The sequence below is a fragment of the Dromaius novaehollandiae genome, chromosome 4 (genome assembly GCF_036370855.1).
Source record: "Dromaius novaehollandiae isolate bDroNov1 chromosome 4, bDroNov1.hap1, whole genome shotgun sequence".
Taxonomy (NCBI): Eukaryota; Metazoa; Chordata; class Aves; order Casuariiformes; family Dromaiidae; genus Dromaius; species Dromaius novaehollandiae.
In genome coordinates, this window is record NC_088101.1 from 36300616 (window position 1) to 36316914 (window position 16299).

The following is a 16299-nucleotide window of genomic DNA, read 5'->3' on the forward strand; positions in this document are numbered from 1 at the left end:
GGTGCAGTGCAGGCCCTTTTCAGCCTCAGTTTCCCCATATGCCAAGGGCATCCAGCATTCACATGGGGGTGCTGAATAAAATCAGCCTAGAAGCCATTGCACTAGTGATAAACTAACTTCATTATTGACAGCTGATTCTCCTTATAACTCACAGAACTCTGTACCAATCACCCAAATATCTGGCCAAGCTTGATAGCTATATGACAACATTAAAGCCACTGTAGTAGAATATTCTAAGCAATCCACGCGTTTGTGGCACAGGTGGAGAGTTTAGAACAAAACAAAAAGAACTCTCTCATATCTAGGCTCTCTCCAGTCTCAGTGAAGTTCAGTAATAGCAAGCAGTAACAGGCTGCACTCTTAGTTGTGATGTTCCAGAAATGAGTACTTTTTCTTTGTTTTGGTGCTCCAGAGTATGGAACTAGTAAGTCGGACAAAAGCACACAGAAACAAGCCTTACCGTTACACACACAACAGGGTAGCCGGTCAGAGGGTGTGGATTCTCTTTGCTTTTAGAAGTATCATCATACATCAGAAGTGAGACAACCTGGGGTACAGCTGGGAATGTCACATCTGCAACGCTGTCCATTTCTTCAATGTACACAATAGCTTTACTCATCTGAATTGAGAGAGAGAAAAGGTTATGTTTACTGCTGAAAACAAGGGATGGAGGAAGAGGTAGTGCCTGCAACTTCATTTCTGTCACCAAACTCCTGGTTTTACCTACTGTTTCTTGATAAAACTTTGACCTGTATTAAAAAGGTTCTCTTCTCCATGTTTTTTGTAGGTTTTCCATTTAAGATCTGTTCACCTACAATTAGCTAAATAGTAAGAAAGAATAAATTCCCCAAACACTAGCAAAAGTGAAACAAAATTAGCCATTCTAATGGCTATTTTAGTCATTTAAATATAGATGCTGAAGGTTAATTTTAGGACCTTTGAATTTAAAATAGTGGCCTAAAAATTTATCATGGCATGATATACATAGGAAGTTGCTGATGGTTGAGTCAAATTCTATCTTAAATATAGATCAAAATGTCAGGCTGTGTGCTTCTGAACTGTCACAGCTCTAGCACTTAGTATGCTCTCTAAATAAAGGAAGAAATGGCAGGTAAATCTATGATCATCTGTCACCATTCCTGCCTTGTTCCTGTCTCCAGATCTCCTGCCCTCACGGAGCTGTACATTGATGCACGAAATGATGCAGAGCACTTATCAGAGCACCCTCAAATATCCTGGCCACACAACACAGTCACATCTGCTGTTTCTGGCTCTTTCCACACATGTTTCGAAAGGGACCAATACAGCCTGTCCTTTGTAATGGGTATGGTAGCAGACAGAGACAGTCTTAACACAAACAGCAACTCCCAATCACAGCTTTCTTTTTTGTAAAAAAAAAAAAAAACCAAACTTTGTTTGCTGCTTTTCACCATCTGTAATGGCAAAAGACAGAACAGGTTTCTACACGCTAGTTTGTGTACTACACTTTTGTAAAACACATACCAACACCACAGAAAGAATGAGAGCGCTCTCTACTGCCAAGCTGTCTATGAAGTAAACAGTAAGTCACACAAAATTGGGAATTTATCATTTCCATCTTTGTCCAAAGTGTGTGCATTTTCAGCTAATTTATACCCAGTATTCAGCCAGGGATGCCCCCAGCTGGCCACATGAACATGTGTGTACTGGGCTGTTATACATGCCGTGAGTACACTTTTTTCAGATGTTCATACACTAAGCAAAAAGTTTCATTACAACGGCAACCTTCGTTGCCAACAGCAGTTACCTGCGTCGCTGCTACCATGTTCTCATCGGGCTTCAAGTGGACAGTAAATGCCTCTCTCATTTCTCTTATGCCATCATATAGAATCTCTACTTCAACAAAGTGCTCAGTTTCTCCTTCTTTGAATTCAATATCTGATTTAAAGAAAAGTAAATTAACACAATATCAACAGCAACACAATGTTTTCTTTGTTGCTTGTGTTAAAACAACATATTCTGTTGCAATAACATAGTTCTGCTCTAAGTAAAATGTATTAGCAGACTGAGCTGTTAGTGTCAATTATTCAGCACAATGACTAAGTACAAACTACCCCACTTTTGTCTGGCACATAATATACAAAAGTTGATATTGGTAACTTGTTGAAATACTGACAGACGTATCAGACTCCGTTTTGGGGTATGTATTTCACTTTTTAGAAGCAGAGTGTGGGTTATAATCAGAAAGGCATCTAAAATTTCATGTAGACCCCCGGCATGGACTCTAGAATCATTGTGAGATGCTCAGGTTATGTCTATCCTAGTAAATAAAAAGTGCCAAGAAATGTTCCTAGACATTAAAAATTGTTTGCCTACATTTAAGTTTTAAAATGGTTCCTGACACTATTTTGGGCCAAACCAACTAGCATTCTTCCAAACAATTCCCAGGCCCAGTTCAGAATTAGTGTGGGCCAAGGAGGCAGTCTGCATGCAGCAGTCCTGCTCTGGAGGCAGAGTTCAACAGAGCGGATCTGCATGCCAAGAAATGGTCCCAGGCACGCTATTATGCTGGTATGGGCACTGCCTTGGGCTCCATTTGTACTGCATATTGAAGTAGGTTCCAAAACACCTGCACTTTGAGCAAGACACCCTAAACAGTCAACACGCTTTTCAGGAGACGCTTTGCTAATAGGAAGACACTTAGGACTTTAAGGACACACATTCATCTACATGGAATCCCAAGCTGATAACTATTAGAAATAACATCTACGGTCTTTCTTCCAGAAATCAAGGAGGGATTACTTTCCAAAAGACAGGACAAAGTGGTACTTATAGCTCAGAAACTAGCCAGTCTATAGCACAAATATTCAAGAAATGAGAGAGACTCTATATTCAGTTTCCTCTAATTGTAATCAAGCTCACACCTTCCTGAAGGACTTGCTGTAAGAGAGCTACTCCTCTAGGGAGTTATTGTAAGCACCAGGCTATAAACTGTTCCTGTGAGGGTGACACTCCATCAAAACCATGTCACCATGAGAAAATAGATCAAAATGCAACGGGTCAATATAGAAAATGTGGCTGTGCAACCTCAGCATTTAGGTTCTCTCCTTGGGGTTGGAAGACCCAGTGCCAGCTCCCAGAAAGCCCAGCAATGGGCTTTTCTGTAAAGAGCATCTAACCACTGCCAGCTCCTCCCTGTAAATGCTTAGGGCAGATCTCTCTTCCATACTACAGGAAGACAGAAGCAGAATAAAGCTAGACAATTACCTTAAAACAGCAGAATCAGGAATTTGAACATATTCTTCTTGTGTCATCTCCCCTATTTATCACAACAATATTCCAACCCTCTGCCAGCTCAATGGATCTGAAGCAAAGCTCAAGAATGAAATTCTGCTCAAACACATGGCCCTGGCAGATAAATACCCGAGCTAGGCTGAACTTTCATTCTTACAAAGAAATACCAAGTAGGAATTTCAAAGTAGCCCAGAATAGATAGGAACTCCTCTCTAACATGATGCAAATAGCCCCTTTCGGGTCCCACAACTAACCTGGAAAGAGCAAAAACGTACAATGACTGCAACTCCTATTCCAAAATACACAAAGTGGAACAGGAACTCCCAGTCTGAAGTTCAGCATCTACCATTCAATTATTACAATCAGAATTCTACTCCCTGCCCAGCATTCATTTGCAGTAAGGCACTAATGCTTCCCATTCCCACAACACAATAAAATCCTTACCTTCTGACACTGGATTGTAGTCTTCCCCCGAGGTCGCTGAGCCATCCTTAGTGTGCACTCTGACAACGGATACTTTGGAGCTATCACCAAGGCGCAGAACAGGGATTCTTGCAAGTGCAATTTCTCCAGGTTCCTGAGGCTCCTGAATACTGTGTTTTATTTCAGAGAACTTAATCACTGGTTCTAGGAGAAGAAAAAACAAAATGGAACATTAGAAAAAGAAATTACTCTTGCCAACTGGACCAAGCGCAAATAACTTATGTAAACTGAGACTGGATAGTCTAAAAGGAATGAGATGGTCTAAAACCTAAAAATTCAGGTTGATTGTCTGTCTATTAATCTATTAGGTTTATTAGTTGTTGTCTGGAATGGTCAAAGTGAAATGCTTTGGAAAAGTGGAATTTGATAGATGCTTGTAGCTTTTATTAGAGAGAATACTTTCTCTCATGGTTTTTGCTTTAGTGGAATCTAGAGTGGAATATTTAGAGAGAAAATATGTTTCGTTTTTGAAGAAAGCAGTTACTTTCAGAAGTTATTTATTCTAATGCCTTGGCACAGCTGTGGCATAAATCTGATTTTCTAAAATGACTCTCCACTACCTCTAAGGAATCCATTTTACAGCACTACTGATTTTTTTTTCTTTTTTACCCACATAATTCGACATTTTCAGATGCACAGTCTGCACATACAAGTCCCTGTTATATTCTGGTAAGTTTTATGAATTCCCTTGGAAAAGTTTGACCCAAAGCATCTCTAATTCTTTCAGCTCAGGCAAATATAAGATATTCTTTTCTCAAAACAACATATATGAAGCAATAAATGGAACGGAAATAAATAAGTGAATTTCTATTCATATTATCTCATTGAAGGCAGAGCCAGGTGTGCATTCAGAATAGATCTAAAAGGTGGCAAATTAAAGACAGAAGCATAAAATACTTGATAGCTTTTCTAGGCAGATGCTTTTGCTACAATATATGGAAGACACTACAACAGTAGTGGACTAGCTGGATCATAAAGGGGTTCTACATTTACAAGGGGTGCTTTTGCTTTTTAATATCCATGTTATACAATGGAATTATACCAGCAATTACTGACAAAAATACCCAAACAATTCAAAACATTTGCTTATCGCTGGAGTAGTAGGCTGCAAAGTTCTAATTGTTGGGCTTAGATATAGATGTCCCTTCCAGCTAAGTTGTTCAGTAATTGTCCACTCCAGAGGTTTTTGAAAACTTTGCACTGGGTGCTTTGAAAACCATTGAACCAAATGCTGAATGGGCTTAGTCCCATTTTCCAGTTTGCAGCTACTGTTGCACCTTTTGTCCAGAACATACATAATGAACATTAAACACAAAACTCACTGTCTTCTTCATCCTTAATCTTGATAACAGTCTCTTTCTGATCCCCAATGGAAGCACCAAAAGTAGAATTACTTTTTGGGGTCCCAAGCACTAATCGGAATTCTTCCTCCTCCTCATAAATTGCATCATCCTCCAGAGCTACCACACAGAGCTTCTCAGTTTCTCCTGCAGAAAGGGATGAAGTTGGAATAAGACATTATCTTCGTGGGAACACAAAAAAATAAGATTTTTTTTTAAAGCACTTTTTTAAGCTCTCCCTAGAAAAAAAACAATCTCAGGAACATGGAAGCAGAGATTAGTGCTGGGACTGGCAACAATTCATTTTTCTGCTGAGTTTGATTCAGTCTTCACTACAGAAAAATTTCATGACACTCCACAACTGAAGTTAAGTAGCATCCCTTGTAGCATTCGGCAATGTGTTGCATGACAAAGAATCCGCTGCTCTGATTCTCCCCTGCTGAAGGCACTGGATCAATATTATTCCTGTTTATTCTCATGAACAAGTGCCTCATTCAAAGGCATAGTAGAGGAAGTTGTTTAGGATGGAGCTCTCCTTATTCTCTGGCTTTGGCTACAAAACATTTGAAAGTGCTGCTGTTGTAGTCACAAAACTGTTTGTTAAATCCTGTGGCTTTTTCTTCACTGACGTAAGCTGAACTAGTGTGACACCTTCCAGAATGTCCTACAGGTTTAGCTCTTATTTATCCTCAGATTACTTGTTAGACAAAAGTAACAGATTATTTTCAAATTTCAGTGGGAAGATCTTACCTGGGAGAAACACCACTACAGAGTCATCTGTATTTGGCCTCTCCTTGTAGTCCACCATAACTTGGGCAGAACCCTGGCGCGTATAGCAACGCACTGTAGATTTATGGTTAACATCACCACTTCGATAAATGGCAGCCACCAACTGTTCATCTTTTTCATTTGCCATGTACAGTGGTTCTTTGAACTGGACTTTGGGTACTGACAACAGAACATGTTATGCAAGATGAAAAAGATCCTCACATATAGACAGAAAATACTGACCACATTCCTTGATTAAAAAAATTAAGTAATTTTCTTTAACTTAGCATTTTATTTGCTAACCTCTTACAACAAATTGAAGAAGGTTCAGATATACACATTCTTTTTAAACACACACTTTGAATCTAGATGAATTCAAATACTTTCCTGGTCTATGGTAACTAATTGCTGATCTAGACGGTACTAATTTTGTCAGTCTTCACATAGAAGCTCAGCTTGGGTGAAATTATTAAAAACAGTATTTGAGCCATTTCTGAGCAGTGGGATTATTTTCTGTGAAGCAGTCTCTTTTACCTTTGATGCAGAGAGGAAGCGGGTGCACAGTACCACCAGGGCAAAAAAGGGGCGATGACCACAATTCCATTTCCACTCAAGTCACTGTCATACTTTGCATTGACTTCAACAAGTGACTATTTCAGAGTGAAACTGTAACTGTTCTCTTCAGAGTTCTGTCTGGGAACAAACCATTTAAAACAATATAGTGCCCTTAAGTCTTTATAGTGCAATGAATTTGCAGAAACCTGAGACTGTTACATGTCTGGTTGCTATTTAGCAAGTACTGGAAAACACCTGAATGGCTCCGTGTTGAGAGTCATTTACTCTTGAAGTTTTACATGTGCTTTTTTTTTTTTTTTCTTTTTCTTATTGGTCTCCTAGAAGAGACAATACAGCTTCATGCAATGGCATGAGCATCAAGATCTGCACAATTATTTGAAAAACTTAGGTCCTTACGATTTCTGGTATTCAAATAATTACTGCCAATAAAAGATTTCATGCCTATGGCTTCTCTAGCATCAAAATGAGTACTCATTCAAATGAATACACTTCATGCACCAAGCATAAACAAATGGACTTCTAGTTCATGGTACAGTTCCACTACAACATTAATGTACTTTTCCAAAACAACATCTTTAAGTACAGAATGAGATAGAAGACAAGTAAGAGTAAAGAACCAGCACTATGGTCCAATGTTCCCACTTCAGGTGTACAGCACAGCATTACAATGTACTTAGGGGTAAAAAATATATCACAACAATTATACAGATAGTAATTTATACTACTACCAGAAGAGCTCTTCCACCTTCTGAGTGCACTTAAAGCACTAAAAAGAAAATCCCTTTAAAAACTTTTCCCTCCCTTTATACTTACAGTCAGTAACGGTGTCATTGATGAAGACAGTAGTTTTGCTAGGCTCCCCAAGCACTGCATTCGTGGGCATATGGAGAACTAGTTCAAATCTCTCTGCACCTTCTAGGATAGGCAGGCCCAAATCATCAAGGATGATCACTCGAAACACTTGCATGTTGACTCCTGGAGTAAAATCCAGGTTACGGCTGATGCCCACGTAATCAACCCCAGCTGTGTGGGAAAAAAACCAAGACTTGTAGGGTCAGTTACTGCTACATGTTAGTATTTACTTTTACATTTGTGAAATGTGTTTGCAACTGTGTCTATTGCTGTTCTGAAGAAAATTTAGTTTAGATGTTTTGTCATGGGCAAATAAAGTCAGGAACAATGAACAAACAATCAAAAACACAAACGCATCTGGATCATCATTTACACTTTATACTGTCAGCACAATCAAAACCTGCTTAAGATCCCTTCAAACTGCCAGAGTGGTAGGCAACAACCTTAATAAAAAACATGCAATAGGCCCAATGTCCACAGCAATTTAGCCTTTCCTCTCAACTCTGTACTACATACATAAGATTTTACTTAGCCATTTACCTTTGAAAAGAGCAGACGCCTGTCCATAGCCCTATCCGAAGAAAAACAGCATGTTGCACAGTAGCTCTATCACTGAGCTCCATTACCAGTATCTCATCACTAAAACAAGCAGGCAGCTTAAGTGTGGGTGAAAGCACCAAGAATGATTTTTTCTTTTTTGGAGACTATTAAGTCTGTACTGGAAGATGTATATTGACTGGGCTTCAACCTTTTTCCTCGTGTGCCCCGTTGCTTAGCTGAGATTCTTACTGTTTACATAATTTTGCATTCTGTTTAACCAGACTGTTGTGCCATATCCTCTTTTAAAAGTTCCATTTGTCACCTGCGAGTAACGACAGTAATTCTTTTCCTTCTTTGTCACAGTACATTGAAATTTAGATACTTAAAAGCAACTATGCCTTTTTATTTTACATACATTTACCTGTAGAAAATCTGACCTACCTGTTCAGTTCTGTAAATTTTTCCTTAAATTCATGCATGTATCTAGCATCCTGATAAGTTTTCTACGACTACAAAATCTTACACCTGTGCATCATGAAGGTACGACAACTCCTGCACTTTTCGTTCTTTTCTTAATCAAATATTGTGTGCATATGCATTTCATATAGAAACATATATTTTGTAAAATTCTACAAACACTTAAAATTAGGAAAAGACTTAATGAAAAGGAAATTTTTTTAGAGCTCATACCTACCTGAATATAAGAGACCTTAACAGAAGCACTTTTTCAACCACAAATATATAATTAGAAATTCGTTAGTACACTTCTTTGCACACACAGTATCCTGTAAAACCTCATCTCATTTCTTCACTTGAATAGTGAGTCTTCACATATTCATCATATACCAAGCCTGTTTTGCTAATTGTGTCTCTGCTCTCCAGTAACTGCAGTCAAATTCCATTTCCCTGTATGTTCATTATAAGTTAATTAATTGTTCCTTTCAGTCATATATGCTACATTACTAGCTCCTATAATTCCTCATTACTTGTTATTTTGGCAGCAAAACTGACCAGGTATCATATTTGTATTAAAAAAGAAAATTTTGCTTTCAGCTTGAATAATGTGAAGATCATTGAGGTCTTTTCTCTTGCCGGTGTTAACACCAATTTGTTGGGCAGAACAGAGGAATCCTCATTAATGCAACTACATTCTGTGACACTCAGCAGCTACAACTGCTCCTTAGATTTAATTTAGCAGCTAGCAAGTTGAGCAACACATTTAAGCAGCACAGCAAAACTGTAGCCAGCCCAAACATTCCCAGAGTCTAGTAAGGAAGAAGTCCTTGCAGTGGGGTTGAGAAATAGATGGTGTTATGGGGTTAACAGGTTTGGGATGTTTTGGATCAGGGTTGGAAGAGGGAAAACTCTTAGAGGTCTCACTGATGGTTCCTTGCCAGAGGCTCTTTCCACAGTAACAGAGAGATCCTAGAATCTCAGATACACCAATTTTCACAGCTAAAACAAAGCTACTTTGGCTAATGTACTGATGTTGCAGGCAACTGTGTATTTATGCTGCAAATTCAATTTTGTAGCAGGAAAACACACTGCTATGAAGGCAACAGTATTGCTCCTTTATTTCAACTGTTTCTCTCAGTGTCTGCCATCAGTTAAGTTGTAAGTAGATTCATCTTGAATCATTTTTCCCACATCCATTCTGCAGTCTCCATTAGTCAGTGAGCTTAGCCAAATTGTTGTTGTCAGGACAGGGACAAAAATGTCACATTTTCGACCTGATAAATCCATGTCTGATGCCACCTACTTAACTTTCCCACCCCATACATACACTGAAGACAAAGAGCGCGTGCTGCCAGGTACCTATTTTCATGCACACATACTCAAAAGCAATCCGAGCACCCGTTCTACGAGGAGCTCACCCTCTGCGGACACTGGCTCTGTTTTTCTGGAACGCACGGTGACAGAGGCAGCTTTAGACAGGTCTGTTCCACTTCTCCAGACACGAATCTCCACGTAGCCAGCACTTTCATCCACTCGATATTCAATGTCACCAAAGTACAAAGCAGGTTCTAAACACGGAGGAAAAATGGGTATATTTTTGAAAGAGCCTCTATTGGTCTGCTCTCGTTCACACATTCTGATGTTCAAGGTATATATAATGCTCAGACTCTGGTCAGACTTTTAATGCATTAATGGCTACAAGAAAAATAAGCATTAGCAATTTCCCCTGAAAATCCCATCGATATCTACCATCTACTTACAGAAATGTTATCATGCATCTGCTTAGCACATAACGTAAGTTTATTCTCATCCTTTTTCTTTTAAACCCACCTCTTGAAGTGAGTAAGTAAAGTGCTATATCTCTGTGTTTTTGATCTTATCTGCAACCCAGAGAGCTCACCCTCAGCTGGCTGTTTAGCTTTCCATCCGAAGTATAACAGCCATTTCAAAATATGGGACTATGCAGCCTAATGAGACATAACACATAGAATAGCTGTTCCACTATATTTCTGTTAAGTAAAATAAGGCAGAAACTTATTTGAAACATACTAGTAAAGGAAACATATATCTCCATTTACCTTCTCCTCTATCCCTAAAACATAAAAGCAGTTTGCAGGATTTAAGGGATTAGAAGTTTGGGTTTTTAAATTGTTGTCAAAGCACACATTGACATGGACATGGCAGATTAAAGGGTTACAAGCTGTTTTTCCTTTCAGTCTGACAAACTGACTTTAATCATTCATAGGGAATACAAAACCTTGCACAATCCAGGTCATGGAAAAGGTCAATATTAAATTGGGCTTAAGCAGACGCTGTTGTTTGGCATAAGAGCTCCAACATCACAGGACTGCTTCAAACTAGTCCTAACCTAGTAGCCTTTCTGAATACCAGCCAAGAAGAAAGAAGTGCATGCTGGAGACAGGTTATACCTGCTGCTTTTACCAAGGAACAAATAGAGTCTGCTAAACTCAATACATGGCTTCCTTTACTTTTGTCACCTAAACAATAGTAGCCTCTATCTTGCAATCAGTGTTAACAGGGCTTGAGACATTTTCCCGTCTTGCACATTATTACTCATCTATATTAACACAATGCAGAGAATATCTCCAGTATCAGGGCAACATTACCCTAGCACAATAGCCAGCACCTTTTTAAACTGAACCACTGCAGCTACACAAAAGCCTGGCACCCATCTAATATTCAGCATTTCTATTGTACAATTTGGGGAAATTCAAAGAACTCTGAAAACCTTGGAAATTATGATTTTTATCTCCTATAGCTAGAGGAATGGAAGCTTAGACTTAGGCACAATGGTCCATACAGAGTTTTTAATCTGTGGGGTTTTCTGGAGCTCAGCTTATGACTGATCTTAAAGCCAGTTTTACAGAAGTGCTAGACAGCTTCTGATGACTCAGTGTGCTCAGTAAAGCACGTTAAAAACAGACTTTTTTGCATAATGTCAAGCAACTCAATAATAAAGGTGCCTCATATTAGTAATCATTTCTGACATTTTGGATCTCACCTTCCAAAAATTAAATAAATTCCTTTGCAGACTGGGCAGACACCTAGCCAAGTTCTTTTCTGAGCAGGAACTGCACTACTCAGCTAATCAAGAATTTTATATTTGCCTAGAAACACTATCTGCATATACACGTGTGTATGTGTGTGTGTGATTTTGCTTTGCTGAGTAGTAATCCAATGCACATCTTCCCCACCCCACCCCTCCAACCAGCAGATCAATTATTTGATCCGTGCTATCAGGAGATTTTTTTTCTTTCTCTCTCTCTCTTTTTTTTTTTAAACAAAAGTAAAGGTTGCAAGTGCCTCTCTGTTTTTTCCTAAGTAGTCTGCCAAATTTCTTAGTATTCGAAGTACAAGTTTTGAACCATGTTGAATCCCATTTCAGCTATTCTTAACTTTCCAATAAAAATCAAAACCATCACATTGCGTGAAAAAGGTTCCAGGAACCTCCAAAAGATTTGCCATTTCTGCTGTCATGATAGATGAGATTTTGAAGACGATCACATCCCGTTCCCACTGGCTATGCGCTTCTTACTACTGAAGTCAAAAGAACTGTCCAAAATACTGGATTTACTTAATATCTGACTGGTTATTTTTCTCTATTTACATTTGAATTTGCTTTCAAACATCAACAGCCCATTCAATTTCACTTAGGCATAGCTTAACGGATTTTTAAATGGAGGTTGAAGTGACTTGAGTTAGGCCTTTAAAGGTCAGCCCCCTTAATTAGGAGACTAACATTTTTTTTTCTCTTGAATGTTTATATTGTGTCTACAAGTATATGGGCTGCAGTGTTATTGTATCTTCAGAAGTCAATGCTGCTCCTTTTGATAACAAGCTTTTTGTCTTGAAATACGACTTAAGGAAATGCAGTAATCAGTCATATTATTCTTATTGTACTCAGCTTTCCTATTTATATTATACTCCTTGTAGTTTGTCATTTTAAATACAGTGTTAAGCTTTTGAGAACTTCCCTGCTGAGAGCACTTAAAATGGCTAATGCAATGATCCAAATGGGAGTTTCTCAGTCTTACTGTTTCATCAATGAAAAATACTGCATAAGTGAATACTTTTCTTCATTACCAATGGGTAGATAAAAAGATAAAAAAGAATAAGTATTTATGCAAATTTTTTTTAGTCATTCAAGTGAACATGTTTTCCATGTTAATATAGTACAACTCTAAGGAATTGCTTCTTGTATACTGTGACCAGTCAAATATTCAATAGCATTTTCTGTGTCTTCAGTTTCTGATTGTCTAATCTATATACACCTACTCTTCCAAAAGCAGTAGGAATAAAACCATCAGTCAGTGGACTCTTACAAAAAAAACCAAACAGGCTTACTCTTCAAGGAACATGACACCTGTGCCACAATTACTACAGTGATTTAATCACTCATCTCTGAAACATAATCCATTCTTGTTATGCGAGCCAAAGCAAAACCTTTGTACCCTTTATAAAACTAGCACAGGATAACTGGAGAGAAAGCAAAGAATATACAAAATATATGTTTGTCATATATCAAATACACTGGGACCTAAACTGTCAACTCAAATAAAGCCAAATATTTTAACTAAAATTATTTCTGGAAGCAAAACCAATATAGCAAGGAATGAGGCAGTGAGTTGCATTTTAATGTTGGGGACATTAGCGGAATACAGAGAAACTCTCAGGAAGAAAACAGTTTTACTGAACTTGCACCTTTCCCTGGTCTTTTAGACAAAACCACAGAAAATAAGATTTTATTTATATCAGCTGTATTAGAATTTTGTTCAGCATATTCTCTTTAACATGCATGTAACACCGGTTTAAGGAAAGTACTGCTGCAGCAATGCTTTTAATGTTGCTTCCTATAAAGATTAGGTTAATATCTATCACACCAGGAACTGCAGAGAAGCCGCAGTCTAGAGTGAAATGCCATTTTTGTACACAAGTATTGCTAACAGGTTGAAATCCCCTGTATGTCAGTTGGGCTCAGGCCAACAAGCCGTATTTTCACCCTCACTATGCTCAGTCCCATAAGCATTGTAATTTATTTCCTGAATATAGCATAGTAGATTTATGGTACAGACACTTTACCATACAATTCCTTTTCTGTACTGCTCCAACAGTTGAAAAAGGGTCATGAGCTTGCCTGTGACAGAGGGGGTCATCCAGAGGCCATTAGAAGACTCAATACTGTACTGCAGCTTTTAAGTGTTGTAGTGTATGTGACATCTCCAACTTTACCAGGTCTGGCAAGAGCCTGTGATTTGCTAAATTGATTCCTGCAGAGGAGCATGGCATCTATATGATTAAATGGCCACGGTTCACTGCAGAAGATTGTCAGATAAAAAGCTAACAAATAACTCAGGAGAGAATATCCTTCTTAAGAACCTCCAGAGAACTGCTTGTCTTCAGGATCACTCAGAACTAAACATTCCCTCCTCGAGGAAGAGTGGTTAAAGCATACTCTCATTCTTTTCTTAAATTTCAGCCAATCTCCCTATTTACCAGTATTTACACCTTGTGGAGACCCGGGCTAACCTTAATCCTACAAAAAGTTTTCTTCTTGTTCCTGAATAGTCAGATCAAATAGATTAACTTAAATTTCATGACTGTAATTTTTTAAAAATATATATTCAGAAGCAGTTTGCCATTCAGATATGTGTTAGCAGAAACTTCTAACACGGGAATACATTTTAAAGACATGCATCGTATTTTGGATTTCACAAGGTGCTGTACTAAGTCAAAAGAAATAGGGAGCAGCAGAAATTACTTCTCTTGGCTTGCAAACTAATAAAGAAAATAATTCTAAAGGCAGAGGTCATTCATGTATTTATACTCATCTTTTCTTTCCCTTTTAGGACAGTTAGTAAAGAAACCATTGCTCTAATTACCAACCATTTAAGTAAGAAAGCAGGATGGCATCTGCGCTAACTGATAATCTTTAGTAAACATTGGTAATTTCAGTCATGAAATGCCATAAACTATTCATTTAAAATCAAATTTCTTTCTTTAAAAAAGGTTTAAGTGTTTGCTCAGCCTGAAAAGCCAACCAATTTTCTAATTTTCTAGAAAAAAAGAGGCCTTGAAACCTGTTATACCTGTGACGCCACTTAAACACACAAGCAAAGAGCTAATGTGGATTTCCGCTTGCTTATAAAATCACAAGCTGTTTGCACCTCTTTCTTTAAAGGCCTTTACGGAACAAGCAGACCCTTTGTTCAGTCAGACACAGTCAGACAGCATGCTCCCATGCTACAGGAAGACGATACAGAACTTGGAGCATACTGCTGTAGCACCAAGAGCCTACGACAAAGCCTGCATTGTTCACTGGTTTGGAGAGACCCTAGATCGAAGGATAGGCATTATGTCTCGACAGCTCACTTGGGCTTTTTCTTCTTTTTAATTCTGGAACAAACACGTTCCTTCATTTAAATGTCACCGTGATGCCATGAGAATGTGGAGTAATAATTAGAGATATTTATGTTTTAAACCTTTTCATTCGCTAAGTTAAATAAAACTGGTGACCGTGAAGACTCTTGAGACCTAATAATGACTTATATCTGTTTTCCATGGCCATGTAACATAGCCATATGAGGAACTATGGATCTTCACTTGTGGCAGACTTCTGCTTATGACAGTGGAAACATTATTCCAACAGAAAACTCTGGGACCCTTTACATAGAAACTCTGTTTGCTTTAAGGAATTCTTGACATATGCCTCTCAAGCCATATTTCAAACTTTGATCAATGCCTTCCTCCTCATAAGGCATAAAATATATTGAACCTGAATGAAGATGGAGATCAGTTATAATAAAGCTAACCACAGCCTGATTCAATATTAATTTATACTGTTTATGGTCAGTTATATCTGTATGAATGAGTTTGGAACAATTAAGATCAAAACAGTAATATTCTGCATTTTCCTTTCTTTTTTACGGCTTGCTGGCAGGCTAACATAGGACTATTACTAACCTTCATTACTCTAAATAAGTGTTTTATATATATTTTAAAGTCTCCTAATTTCTTCCTTTCTTTCCTGAGGGGGGAAGCAAAGGGAGAGAAGAAGCAATGCTACCAAGGGAACTTAAAGCTGCAAAACATAATGGCAAGCAATATGGCACCATGGAAATACAGAGCAATGGTATAGCACAGCCTCCAGATTCAGTTTTCATTTGCATTTGCTACTTTTTCTCCTCAGAGGGCTCTCCTCTCCTCGATGTTAGAGGCATCAAAGCACACCTCAACATGAATAATTTGATCAAAGGATTCTGCAGATAAAATTGCACTCTGTTTCACAGTTGTTCTCACTTCTTCTCAGCTGGAAAGAGGCACTTTCCGGCTTGCTATTGCCTTGCTACTTTTGCCGAGACTAACAATTAGAAGTATCCCAGGTTTGGTCCGCATACCTCACCTGTTAAAATACTGCCCTTTACAGTGGAATACTATCTGACCACTGTACTGTATCATGGCTTTGCCTAACCACAGTACAAAACCCCAGCCTTATTTAGTGCAGTTATGTTCACAAGATCGGGTTAGGAAGTAAAGGCTTAGATATGGACTAAAAGTAGTAGAAGCACTAAAAGATGTAGAAATAAAGAAGTAGAAGTATGAGGCTAAATACATGGCTTTTCTTCTGTTTCTGTATAACAGTATTAAATCTTGAATTGAGTTCTGAGTCTCTCACTTTATAATAAAAAAGTAAGATTCTTATTCTTACCTTTTAAGTGCATTAATCTCGACATGATGGGAATCGAATGTCCATGTCAAATTAGCCTCTATTATCTAATTCTACTCTTCAACTTCAATCTCATAGCATTCGTATTTTTTTAATGTATACTATTGCCACAAAACTGACCCTACTGTAATCACAGACTCTGCTCCACTAAGAGTCAATCTAATTCTAGCAGATCTATTTTAGACCAATAAAACTGACATCTGCTTTTAAATCAGTAATAAAATAAAATCTAATCCTCAACCCCTACTGCAATAATAAAACAGTGTA

At 38.1% G+C, this 16299-nt stretch overlaps 1 protein-coding gene across 1 annotated transcript in view; it reads right to left on the reverse strand.

Annotated features, from left to right (window-relative positions):
* The window catches only part of FREM3 (FRAS1 related extracellular matrix 3), a 64406-nt gene that overhangs the window by 15383 nt on the left and 32724 nt on the right, over window positions 1-16299 (reverse strand). Inside the window, exons 7-13 of the mRNA XM_026106150.2 lie at window positions 9707-9856; window positions 7254-7463; window positions 5847-6044; window positions 5079-5243; window positions 3718-3900; window positions 1787-1917; window positions 461-619 (exon numbers count right to left, since the gene is read on the reverse strand). Coding sequence (XP_025961935.2) covers window positions 461-619; window positions 1787-1917; window positions 3718-3900; window positions 5079-5243; window positions 5847-6044; window positions 7254-7463; window positions 9707-9856 — 1196 coding nt within the window. The remainder of the gene's footprint in view (window positions 1-460; window positions 620-1786; window positions 1918-3717; window positions 3901-5078; window positions 5244-5846; window positions 6045-7253; window positions 7464-9706; window positions 9857-16299) is intronic.